This window comes from Pterocles gutturalis, unplaced genomic scaffold (genome assembly GCF_000699245.1).
Source record: "Pterocles gutturalis isolate BGI_N339 unplaced genomic scaffold, ASM69924v1 scaffold34702, whole genome shotgun sequence".
Lineage (NCBI taxonomy): Eukaryota > Metazoa > Chordata > Aves > Pterocliformes > Pteroclidae > Pterocles > Pterocles gutturalis.
In genome coordinates, this window is record NW_010116689.1 from 25,232 (window position 1) to 38,732 (window position 13,501).

A 13,501-nucleotide genomic window follows, 5' to 3' on the forward strand; every position below is an offset into this window, starting at 1 on the left:
GTGAGATAACAGTGTCTAATGTATTTTTCTTTTCTTGAGGCATCACTTCTGAGAATGAGCAAGAAGTAAAAAAATTATCATCTGAGACTGACTTGGAGAGAGCTGTGAGGAAAGCTGCCTTAGTCATGTATTGGAAATTAAACCCAAAAAAGAAGAAGCAATTAGCAGTTTCTGAACTACTGGAAAATGTTGGGCAAGTTGACAGTGAAGGTTTGTTTGTGAATTGATTTATGGTATTGATAAAGTACAGACTTAGAGGCAGAATACAGCTACTAATCTGAAGGGCTCTGTAAACCATCAGGCATAAGATAAAAGTATATGTACGATCTACTTAGGGTCATTAACGCTGTTACTTTTCTTAACTCTTTTAAGAACTGTGGGCCAATAAAGTTAGTTCATAAAAGACTGCCAATTCTTGCTGTAGCTTGTGATTCAGTTAAGCACTCATACAAGTGACTAAATATTAAAAATATCTTAATTTGACACTTGCTGTCTTTGGAAAATAAATCTAATGGCTTCTCTGTGTTTGTTTTTTTTTTGTTTTTTTTGTTTCCCCTTGCATTAAACAGTCGTCTTGATGGTATCTTCCTAGATACTTCAGTTACAAACTCAGTCTTCAAGACATCTGGCGTACTCTGCCATTAAGGCAGCATATGTTTGCTATGCCAATGCTGTTCCCTTTTCTAGTGTAGTAATAGGAATGTAGAAAGCTATATAGCCACCTGTTACCTGTTTATATGTATGTCTTTTCCTGAATTTGAGGAAATGCCATTCTCCAGATATTGCAGCTCGAAGAACATTTCCAGTTATTGTTTGATCATTTTCATTGACTGCTTTGACTTTCCATAAACTTTATCATTGAACCAGATGGTGAGAAGCAACCTGGCCCACTCCCAAAGTCGGTGCAGAAGCAGAGAAGAATGCTGGAGCGATTAGTCAGCAGTGAATGTGAGTGCATGCTGCTTCCTTCAGTCTTTGACTGTGGTTTTGGTTTCTGTTTTGTTTTGCTAAGCAATTTTGTGCTGCCAGAGTAGGAATGTGTAGCAAGTTTGGATTGTTATGAACTGATACTGTTGCAGTCAACTTGTCTGTGATTAGCATACCAAGAGGGGTTTGCATGTCATTTGTTATTTTTATATTCTTGCCCTTTCATCACTTACAAGTCTATTCAGAAAAAAAAAAATTAAAAAAAAAATTGTGCTTTCAGTATTTTTTTGGTTCTAAACTTTAGTTAGGTAGTAAGCTTTCAGACAACAATAAGGTAATTCATTATGCAACCATTTAATGCAGACAGATCCCTCATTCTATTTGCCTTGCTTCTGTTTGTCATATAATTAATGTTTGTCTTTTCATATTTGTTCAAGAATTGATATAGAAAAGATGCACCAATATATTCCTTTCGTAACTTAGAGGAAGCCGAGTTTGTGCAGTGGGGAGAATTAAAAAACTCAACACCAGCAGGGTCAGACTTGTAGACCCAAATCTGTGAGTTTTGTAAGGTATAGTGGGGGTGGGGGGTTGGGAAATAAAGTTCTCCCTTGCCCTGCATGCCTAAGAAATGCTGCTGGGCCTTCAGGAGGAAAGTCAAATTGACAAATTAAGAAAATGTATTATAAACAGTGCAGCATGTATAGTTTTTCAAGAACGTTATCTAACATCAGGTTCGATTAATCATTGTTGGGAAAATCTTATTTTCTTGACATGCACTAGGTCATATGAAATAGTTCATCTGCAGTCCAGATCAGCTCTTGAAGAGCTCTTCTAAGTGTTGCAAAGCACATTATTCACCAATATATCTGTAGTTGAGAATGCGTGTAACTGGAGCATCATCTGGGGATTAGTGAGCCAAATCTGGGGGTCTGCAGGTTTAAGCTCCTTGAAAGATTAGATTTACATTTCATTTGGTCACTTTGGCCTTTACCTTCAGGCATTGTGGTTGTTATGCGGGCGACTTCTGAAAATAACATTCCTAAGAAGAGTGGAGTATTTCAGTTTTATGTTAACTTTCACAGAAGTAAAAGAGGAGGAGGGATGTGTGCCTGTGTATAGGAGTGAGGGAGTAGGTGACAGGAGAAATAGTGTTTTGGAGACCAAGCTTCTGGTCCTATCAAAACTTCCGTGAGAGTAGGTCAGCTGTTCTTGTGAGTCGTTTGCCACTTCTGGAAAGCTAGGAATAGTCTGCCAAGGATAAGACTGTTGTGTTTCACTTTACGATTATCGTATTGTAATGCAAATGTGTCTGGGTTCATTGGAGCTATGTTGCATTGGTGCTTAGTGGACACCAGTGTTACTTTCATCCCTTAGCTGAACTGGCATGTTCTGATAGAGCGTGAGTGCAAAGTAAGTAATTTTGTTCTGGAGTCTTCAGTAACTCAAAGAATATCAGAAAAGGAACTGGCTTTTTTTTTTTTTTTTAAGGCTTAAATGGCAGATAAAATAACAGGAGAGTAAATGAAGCTACATGTAAGCGTAGGCAGAAATTGATGTGCATATTTTTCTTCCTCTACGGTGGATGGGGGAGGCAGGGGAATTTGTCATAACCGAACTGAAGAAAAAAAATCTATGAATAATAAATAGAATCTACAACATACGCTTTTTGTATCAATTTAAGAGACACTTAGGTGACAAAATACTAATAACATTTAAAAATGAAAAGTTTTCATCAAACACTTAAAGTAAGAGTTAAGCTGTTACCTCTTCTCTAGAGAGCTTCTTATCTTCTCATAGATGAACAAGACAGCTGTTACTCTCCAGCATTTACTTCTCTGATATACTGATGTATCTTGCCAGCAGGAGCTTCTTCCTTCAGTTTTAGTACATTGACAATACTTGAAAGATAATTATTAAGCCTGATATATGTTTGCAGATATGAGATTTGGGGTATCCTTAATGGACGTATAAACAGCAGATTAGAGCTGACATTGGTAATGGGCAGTTGTTGCATACCTGAGAGTATACATGTCCTTACATTTGATAGGCCATCTGGGCAGAGTAAGTTAGTAACTCCTTCCCTCTCAGGATGTCTCATCGTCCTGTAAAAGTGCCGTTAAGGAATTTTTGTGAGGTTCTAGCCAGGCCTGCTTGCTGATTCCACACCAAAAAGGCTATCTTACCACTGTATATTTTGTACCAATAGGACAATAAATTTAGATGACACGTTTGGTATTTGGCTTGATCTGAACCCCACCAAAGACAGCTAAAGAGCCTCACTAATTTCTTTGTGCAAGTGATGTCACCCTACAGTCTGTGAATGATAAGAATAGTTAGCAAAAAAATTTTATTTTTTTTCTTGGGAGGCATGCCAGATGGTATTTTGTGGGACATATGGGTTCATGCAATGAGGGGGAAAAAAAAAAAAAAGTGCAAGCAAAAGGTAACATCCATGTTGTAAGATTAAAGCAAAAGATATATTGTAAGCTACTATTTTTCTATTGAAATCTTTCAGCACTCTTCTTCCTGTACCAGGCATTTTGACACAAATACTTAATTTTGTTCTGTATCTACAGTGTTTTCAATATTAAATGTTGATATATTTATATATAATTTCTATAAATGTAAGCATTTTTGTAAAATTAAAAAATTAATAGGCTCAAACCAACTAATCCTCTGATTTTAAATTTAGTGATGCAGTTTTGTTTTCTCTCTCTTTAAAGCCTTAAACTGGTATTAAGAAGGCCAGCTTTCATATCTTTGTATCAGCTGACCAGCTAAACTTCCTGCGTAGGCTGTGTGTTACTGATTTTTGTCATTCAAAAGTCTTTCATATCTACAGCAATGTCATTTGCTTTAGTGTATGGAAAAAAGTTGTTAATTATCCTCCTTTACAAACGACATCAAGCTTGTCTACCATAGATATCACAGAAATTATCTAATCCATGCTAATGTGCATGGATCATGCATAGCTAACTGGCTATGCAAAGAGTTTGAGGCAGCGTATAAATCATCTCTTGACTTGCAGCATCCCTACAGTTTTCAGAAGTAACCTCTTGCCTCCCTTCTGCTCACAGGAGTGGATAAGGATCTTCCAGGGCAGAGTGATAAATTTTGTCTCTGTGTGGAGCTGAGCAAAGCATATTTTGTTGCTGGCTATTTGTTTTAGATCATAGTTGATATTTTTTGGGGGAGGTCCATTGTATAGCCATATAGCATATTAAATCACTACACTATACATATCTACAAGACTAAATATAGGTTATGAATAATCGGATATTTCCCATAATTGTCTGTAACTTCTGAACTCATAAAAATGACGGTTAAATGCCAAGTCAGAAGTCAGTTTTTTAGTAATAACGTACAGATAACTTTCTTACAATTCTTTCTTTTCAATGTGGCTGTTAAAGATTATTCTCAAGAAGTTGCCAAAGATATAATAGCTTATAATTTAAAACTGTGTGACCTAATCCAGTAGTCTTTTTTTCTGTGGAATACATGCAGATAAGCTACATTCACTCACTCCGTTCTCCTACTTGCCGGTATAATAAACTTACCTACTAGTCTGACAAGATTTAGAGGAGTCATATGTTGCTGGCACAAACAGCTTCTTGTTTTCGGCACAGATCTCAGAACAAGTTGCAAGGTAAGCCTGTGTTATTGGTAGTTCAGTTTTTGAAGCCCAGAGTGGATCTTCTTTAATACCACAAAAGAAAATGAATATTCCAACTCATGATCAGTACAGGGTTGTAGTGATACTATTTGCTCAAAGTCTTCATTTTTATTTTTAGCTAAAACATTTATTGCTTTGGATGACTTTGTTGAAATTACCAAGAAGTACGCAAAGGGAATCATCCCATCTAACCTGATTATGCAGGAAGAGGAAGATGATGAATTGGCAGGGAAGACTCCTGAAGAACTACCCCTGCGACTGAAGGTAAGCCAGTGCTGAAGCAGTTATATTGAAGGGCTCTTAACTTATGCATTTCAGACAAGACAGAGGTGACTTGCATTTGACTCTCAAAGCTGATGTTTGGTCTATATAGGTCAGTACAAGAATTGTTGCTTTGATTTCTTTGGACTTGGCTTCATACATATGAGTTCATATATTTAAGAGAAAGGGGTAACAGGTTTCCCTGGAAGAGGGCAATCTCTCTTCACTACACCCCAGTGAGGATTTAAATGTCCCTATCATAACTGCTATATTTTTATTATAGATGTTATTATATGGTTCAGATCTTTCTTACTTAAACAGGAGCAAGCAGGTAGGAAAAAATTATCCACAGCCTTGAGGTGTGAAAGGGTTTTATTATGAAGGAATTAAAGAATGGTGGAATTTGTTGTCAGTGTTTTTTTTTATACCGATAATTCTCTAGGTAGTGAAAGGAGAAGACAAAATTAAGGTCCATGCATTCAGTACTGGTATAAATTTCAAGTAAGGTAGGGGGTTTCTAGCTGCTGATGTGAGGGGTTTTGTTATAATTGTTGTCATTTTGTTGTCCATTATCATATAGTAGGGGTGGAACAAAAAGGAGGAAGGGGATATCTTTTTCCAATTGTTTGAATAATATTCTGAAAGAGATGCATTTATGAAGAGGAACAGGAATACCTTCACTAATAGGCTTGTGCCCAAGTCATGGTGTGTGTTGCCCCAGTTCATCACAGCGCATGGATCTTTGCTGAAGCATACTTGGCGTTTCCCTTGAACTAATTAATATAAAAACATAAATTCTGGAAAAACATAAACTATCTCTTTAAATTCTGGAAAAACATAAAAAACTATCTCTTTATGGGGGAAGGTGGATTGTTTGCAGAATCTAATGTGCAGATGCAGTATTTGAATATGTGTTTGAAAAATCCTGTACCTTTTTATTGATCCTGTGTGAAGTGTGTGGTCAGAGGGAGAGGATTTGATCCAGTAGTTCCTCTGTCTGGTGACTGTGTTGGAAAATGCCACGTAAGACAGGTAGAATTTTACGATCCTGTACAGTTACTGTTGTGGAATTAAAAGAATTCCTAAACACGTAATTATAGTTAAAGATATTTCTGCTGCTTACAAACCAGATTTTGACAGCTGCATCCATAGGTGCTTGGGAAGAATTGTTTTAAAGGTAAACCACAGCTGTAAAGACTTCCTGTAAGTGCATATGAATCATATGCACTGCTTCCTGTAGTGTATATGCATATCAGAACATATAGCATAATTCTTGGAGAACAGTGGCACAGTGCATTAAAGCTACAGTAATCACAGCTCAAGTAATGACTTACGATAGTACAGAACTGCAACCGTGTAGTTTATCTTCAGTGTGAAGCTAGCAGAGCAGAATATTTGACTAGAAAGCCATTTAATTATATGTGTCAAAGGTAATGAAATACATCTTTCCTGAAATCAAAGTCGCCCCTGAGCTTCTTCTGACTGAATTAATCAAAATAGAGCTAATAATCTCAGACAAAGTAATCTCATTTTATTGGCAACATTTGTCTGAAATACAAATCTTTTCACATCAGCTGAGGTTAGACAACTGACTGCTACTGCTTCAGCTAAGAGTATCTGTGATGTAGAGATATAAAACTGCTCATAAATAAAATACTTCTTTCTCTTTTTCCAGGTTGTAAAATATCCGCTTCATGCCATTATGGAGATTAAAGAATACCTTATAGATATTGCATCAAAGGCAGGAAATACCATTGTTCCAACACATCATATCAATGCTCTCATCTTTTTCTTCATCATCAGTAATCTGACAATTGATTTTTTTGCCTTCATTATTCCATTAGTCATATTCTATTTGTCCTTCATTGCTATGGTGATTTGCACACTCAAAGTTTTTCAGGACAGTAAGGCTTGGGAAAACTTCCGTGCTTTGACTGACTTACTGCTTCGTTTTGAACCAAACCTAGATGTTGAGCAAGCTGAGGTGAACTTTGGATGGAATCACTTAGAGCCGTACATTTATTTTTTGCTCTCAGTATTCTTTGTCATTTTTTCCTTCCCAATAGCAAACAAAGACTGTATACCATGCTCAGAGTTAGCTACCATCTCAGTTTTTTTCACAGTGACAAGTTACATGAGTTTGAGCACGTGTGCAGAACCTTACACACGAAGAGCGTTAATGACTGAGATAGCAGCAGGTTGTTTATCCCTATTGCAGGTATTACCTGGGAATTTGGGCTACTTGAAATTCTTAGGTAAAACCTTCTTTACTGTTCCTGTAGGCCATGCTTTTGTGATAAATGTGAGCATCCCATGTCTTCTGTTTTTGTACTTGTTCTATCTTTTCTTTAGAATGGCACAACTACGGAACTTTAAAGGCACCTACTGCTACCTGGTCCCATATCTGGTTTGCTTTATGTGGTGTGAACTCTCTGTGGTCATTCTGCGGGAGTCCTCTGGCATTGGGCTTGTTCGTGCATCAATCGGTTATTTTCTGTTTCTCTTTGCACTCCCAGTGCTAGGTGTAGGCATTGCACTGATGTGTCTTATCCATTTCATTAAGTGGTTTGTGTCTCTGGAGCTCATGAAAATTGTAGTGACTTTGGTTTTGTGTGCTGTTCCGTTGCTCTTCAGTGAACTTCTCTGTAGTGGAAATGGTTAAATCCCTCACTCGAAGCTCGATTGTGAAACTCATTCTGGTGTGGATTACAGCTGTCGTGTTGTTCTGTTGGTTCTATGTGTATCGATCAGAGGGAATGAAAGTTTACAACTCCACCTTGACATGGAATCAGTATGCTTTCCTCTGCGGACCCCGGTCGTGGAAGGAAACTAACATGGCACGTACTCAGATTTTATGTAGTCACTTGGAAGGACACAGAGTGACGTGGACTGGGCGGTTCAAGTACGTACGCGTTACAGAAATCGACAACAGTGCAGAATCTGCAATAAATATGCTTCCACTTTTTATTGGCGATTGGATGAGATGCTTGTATGGTGAAACCTACCCTCTTTGTGACCCCAAAAATGTTACACTGGAGGAGGAAGAATTGTGTCGTCTCAAGTATTTGACAAAGCATAGCTGCCACATGAAAATGTTTGATCGGTACAAATTTGAAATAACTGTGGGCATGCCTTTCAGTAGCAAAAATGGAAGCAAGCCTATAGAGGAGGATGATATAACCAAAGATATTGTGCTGAAGGCAAGCAATGAGTTTAAAAAAGTGTTGTTGAACTTGAGGCAAGGAAGCATAATTGAATTCAGCACAATTCTGGAGGGTCGTCTTGGCAGTAAATGGCCTGTCTTTGAACTGAAAGCAATCACTTGCTTGAATTGCATGTCTAAAATCTTACCTGCAGGGAGGCATGTGAAAATCGAGCATGACTGGAGGAGCACAGTGCATAACGCCATTAAATTTGCTTTTGATTTTTTCTTCTTCCCATTCCTGTCAGCTGCATAATGAGTTCTTATATTGGTTCAGTGGTATCTTCAGTGTACGCTGCATTTACACTACCAAAGGTTCGGCTGCTTAAAAGAAAAAAAAAAAAAACCCACCACCTTGCTATAGCAATGCTCAAAATGTGTTCTGATGTAGAGCATTGGTTGAGTTATGTAAGTGTACACACTGTATCCTGACTTTAAACCCTGTATGACTGAAGTAATATGTACTAGTTTAATATTATAAATGAATGGAGAGGATTGCTGCTGACTAATTGCATGGAGACTATTTTGTCCAAAATGGATATATATTTGCCTGACATTAGATGCATTCACTTGCTTGATGTTAAAAGCACTTTACTCTTTAAATATTCACAATGTGCCCATTTGTATTTTCACAAATATGATTTAGAATAGGTAGCTGACAACAGCTTATGTTTCATATATTGCTTGTATTTATTTGGTGTTTTCTAAAAAAAAATTATTTTACCGTCAGTACCTGGTGGTGATATCTGCATATAGGACTCATTGTTTCACTATTTGTCCAGGAGACAGTGACTTTAGTGGTTTGTTTTGTTTTTTTTGAAAGGGCACACCATTTCACACCGCAGCAAGGTTGTAAAAAGTCCTCAAGCTTCCATTTGGCACTAAATATTTTGTACAAAATATGCTGTTTGTTCAGACTGGATATGATAGCTACACATAACACTAAGGTATAATCTATGCTAGTGTGTGAAGGACAAACACCAGAGAGTAAGATGGTACCAGTAATGGACAAGCCAAAGCAACTGAAAATAGTACCTAAAAGTCTACAGTGGAAACTGCAATAGTATTTTGGTTTAATAATTTGTATTGTGCAAATAAACATTAAAATAGAAACTTGAATTAACTTGAATTTGTTCATTACACTTTGATATTGTGAGCCGTCTTTTATGTTGCACTGATAACAGCTTTCACTGAAAACTACAATTCAGAATGTTTAAAATTTTCTGGTGTGTGATACTTGCAGTTGTATTTCACATTATTTCAAGCCAGCAGTAAAACTGAAGTATGCCAGGTGAAGTTTTTGTAGCTGTGAAATCTAGATGTGCTCCTTACTGCTGCTTAAATTGTGACTCACTACCTTTTTTTAACCATTTGATGACACTATTTCAGATAAAAAAACCTGAGTACTCTTCCACTGATGGTGCATTAGATCCTGTTTGTGTTTGCATATCAGTCATCACTGGGAGGTCAGGCCAGGGGGGAAGTGATATCAGTGGAAACTCTTGATAGAGGAGGGGAAGTTCTTGGGAAAATGAGGCATCTGGCTGCACTCAACTATGAACACGCTCTGCAACATCACCCCGGGCTGCAGCTGGGAAGAAGCCAAGGGCACCTGCAGGCATGCTGCCCACTTCCCAGGCAGTGAGCCAAGCCTGATGTTGCAGAGCAGAAGCCTCCACCATCCAAAGCCACATAGTTGTGTTTGAGCCCATCAGAAAATCTGCAAAGCAGAATTAAGTCTTCTGGGTGCTTTTAGTTTTAAAAACTGTCAGCCATCTCTATTGCCACCCGGTGTAGGTAAAGAAATGGTGTAAGGTAGCAGGTAAATGCAAATTTTGACATAGTTTTGCTTACCTGGTCCCATTTTGGCTGGAAATAAGCCAAATGTAGCCCTTTCTCTTCTTTTTAAATATCTAAACATTCTTCCTGGCTCTGAAATTTTAGCACAAAAGATGCAGAATTTTTTTAACTTTTTTTCCCTTAGATACATGTAATTGTGAAACTTTTATTCATACATTTGTCAGGGGAAAAAAAAGGCAACAGTCTTGGTATTCAGAATTAACGTTAAAAATTCTTCTGTTTTTAGCTTTTACTCTTTGTAAGGATGTCAATTTACTGAATTACTGTGGTGCATTTTGAATAAGTTATTACATATCCTGAAAAGGACAAATTGACTGGTGGGAAGTCTTGCAAGAAGAGAGAAGAGGGTATTTTATTGATTTCCTTGGAACAAGTTGCCTTTTAAGACAAGACAAAAGGTCTCATCCACGTACCTCAGTTCCCATCTGTAACATTATGAGGCTTAACTCCAACAATTCAGAGACTTTTATTTCAGCCTTTTCTGAGGAAATTGTTAGGGGATATTGGCATATAACTGTTACTACATTTGCAATCTTAGTGAGTTTTAGCTAATAATTCTAGTTCCGTGGAGGGGGAAGCTCTGTCAAGGATATTGATACCAATATTGGTCCGATTCCAAGTTATACAATTCCTCTCTATGCACTTAGGTGAAAAACAACCCCTGAATTAGCTAGATCCTGGGAGAAATTATTCACCTGCTCTGTAGTGACAGGTTGATGGGGACAGCTGAATTTGTCAGATGCTTCTTTCCAACAGAGGTGGAAACTTTTCAACACGAGCACACGTTTTGCATATGTTTACAGCTCTTCTGCATAGCTAAAAGGGAAAGACAAGGTAAATTTGACTTCAAGCCCTTTAATGCTAGTTCTCGAGTGTTCCTTCTTGATGCTTTTTTATTTGTATAGAAAAAAAGGATACACTAATGGTAATATGATCGACAGGTACTCCATCTTCTTGTTGATCTAGTGTTCAGTGTTCTGAAAGCTTTAGCAAATAAATCTTTATAAGTCATATCTTAGCCGACAATCACAAAATCACAAATACCTAACAAGCTGTTGCAATTCCAGGCAAGGTGTTTTTGCAAAGGGTGCTTCTATCTACTTCACATCTTGCAAGAAAACAGAGCACAAAAGAACTTTGTTCCACTCGTGTGCTACAGCTCTGTATTCCAAAACCCGTCCATCTTCTAGATTGGAAAAGAGAGACAGAATGTGGCAGCTGTTGTTAATTATTCAATTAATCCTACATTTATTATTTTCTTACTCAGTTTTGGAGACATGATGAATTATAAACAGTTCCAAAGATAGGTGCCCTTTCTCTAGGCTCATAATTCAATCTTTTGAATTAGTACTAATTAACTGAAGAAGAGGAGGAGGATATTACATGGCTATTGACACATCTAAATTAGGTTCAGCTGTTCTCCTGTAAGCTCAGCTTTAGCATTTCGAATATACAGAATCTAGAGTAAATATTCATTATTTGAATTTCATCCTCAAAGTAACATGAAAAAGTACTGCTTGTTCTCCAAACCGGTACATTCTTCTGTAAGTACAGAAAAACAACAAAACACATATAGAAACTGAATAATTTAAGAGCCCACTCTGGAATGACTAACAGCCTCTTGAAGTAGGCAAAAATGCAGAATTTATACTTCCAGAGGACATCAGTAGGTTTGTAGGAATTGCATGTGGTTTTGTTTCCTAGAACTAACTGATCTTCTCTGAAGTGCCATAAAATAGCTATTATTGATTGTAAATGTGCTTGCAATTTTTTCTAATACAGGCTAATAAGAATGTTACTATTGGCATAGTGCAGTGCTTTCTTACATGCCTACACAGCTGGTAAACTTGAGCCTTTGGCATTAAATACTATGCCACCTTCCAGAGGCACACCCATGTCTGTCTGCCTTTTGGCTTCTCTTTCCACTGAAAAAGGCAAAAGAAGTTTCAAGATCATGAATACTTTTGAAATCTATTGCAGCCTCTCAGGGTAAGGGTCAGGTACAGTAACAAATGAAGGAGGTTAAAAGAGGCTGTGCTCTGGTTGCAGCTTCACAGTTGCAATTCTTTGAACAGCAGACAGGTGTAGAGGAAAACCAGCTATTCAATCATTACTTTAGAAAAATGTTAATCCATGCAGCAAAAATTAGGTGGAACTCACCAACTTGTAAAGAGATCAACACCTGCTCTAGCAACTTCCTATGTACAATGCAAGTGTTACTTAAATGCAAATAGGATGCCTAGAAACCAAACAACACAATCACATTACTGTTTATAAGCATTAATTAAGATGGTTCATTTGTTTTCATGTTATTACTCAAAAGATTTAATTAGCTTTTATTCTGGAAAAAAAAAATCATTAGCATCCTCCAACTTCCTCTTATAAATTAGATCCTGATGTGGAAAAAATGAGAGTCATCTTCCCATTAAGGAGGGATGTTCAGTATTGAGAAAACTTGCATATTCATCACCTCTAATAAACCCAAACTTCAGGTTTGGAAGCAGAACAGGAACATAGAAACACTGCTTGCAACCTTCCCTTACAAAATATTTTGCATGGGTATGGAAGGAAATATACAGGATATCTATCTTCCCACTGAAAGCTCCAGGAAGCAGCATCTGTAAGATTGCAGCTTCACAACACTCATTTCAGCATTTTCACCCAACAAAAAATTTCATTTGCATTTGTGCAGTAAGTGATGTGTTTTATTGCACATTCTGATTTGAGTGCTCAGAGGGGCTGTGACTGCTGACACTGAAACCGAGGATCTTTGCAATCCTACTGGAAAAGTGTGTGTGTGCATATACAGTCCCGCTTCCCAAAACACGATAGAAACCAAAGAGCAGGAGGGTATTGATAATAAGCCTGGCAGAAAAGCTTTTGCGCAAGGCCTTGTGATTTGCACCAAGTGGACGCTCAGATCCCACACTGAGCTCTTGCTGCGCAGACTCTGGAGTCCTGAGGGTGCACCCGCTCTTCTGCCACAAAACCCTCGCCTTGCTTCCTCTGTAGCTCTGTCCAAGGCACGGGGCAGCTGCTCTGCCCCCCGTGCCACAGCTGCTGCGCCTCCAGTTGTGCTCCTGTGGAGTTGCCAGTGCGTCTGATGTTATTCCTGCTCTTGTGACGGGTGATACTTCTCTTAACCCTGTTCTTGAATCTTATAATTGCATGTCAGTGCATGTTTTAGAAAAACAAATTAAATTTTAAGAGAAAATGCTCTTTATGGGCTAAAAAACTAACCTTGACTGTAAAATCCCTTCAGTTTATAAGCCAAGGTTGTTGGCATGTCATTTGTTGTGAGGCTGCATTAGTCAGCGTTAGTGACATCTGCATTGGCTTTATGGAGACGTCAGTGACTGATGTACAGAGATAATTAACAATTCACATTTCCCATCTTAATTACTGGCAGAGGTTTAGTTCTCATCTGCAGTTTGATGCCAAAAGCATCGCAGTACGAGCCATCACCCCACTGTTGATGAGTTACACCTCTCCAATGAACACACTCTTCAAAAAGCCCGACAGTGCAGCCCGCGGGAGCCCCGCTCCCCTTGTCCCCCGGGGCACCGCCAGGCACT

General features: G+C 38.1%; 1 protein-coding gene across 1 annotated transcript in view; it reads left to right on the top strand.

Annotated features, from left to right (window-relative positions):
* The window catches only part of WFS1 (Wolfram syndrome 1 (wolframin)), a 31,810-nt gene extending 23,488 nt beyond the window's left edge, over positions 1-8,322 (top strand). Inside the window, 5 exon segments of the mRNA XM_010075583.1 lie at positions 40-210; positions 868-948; positions 4,722-4,867; positions 6,540-7,495; positions 7,497-8,322. Coding sequence (XP_010073885.1) covers positions 40-210; positions 868-948; positions 4,722-4,867; positions 6,540-7,495; positions 7,497-8,322 — 2,180 coding nt within the window.
* Positions 8,323-13,501: the final 5,179 nt, after the last annotated feature.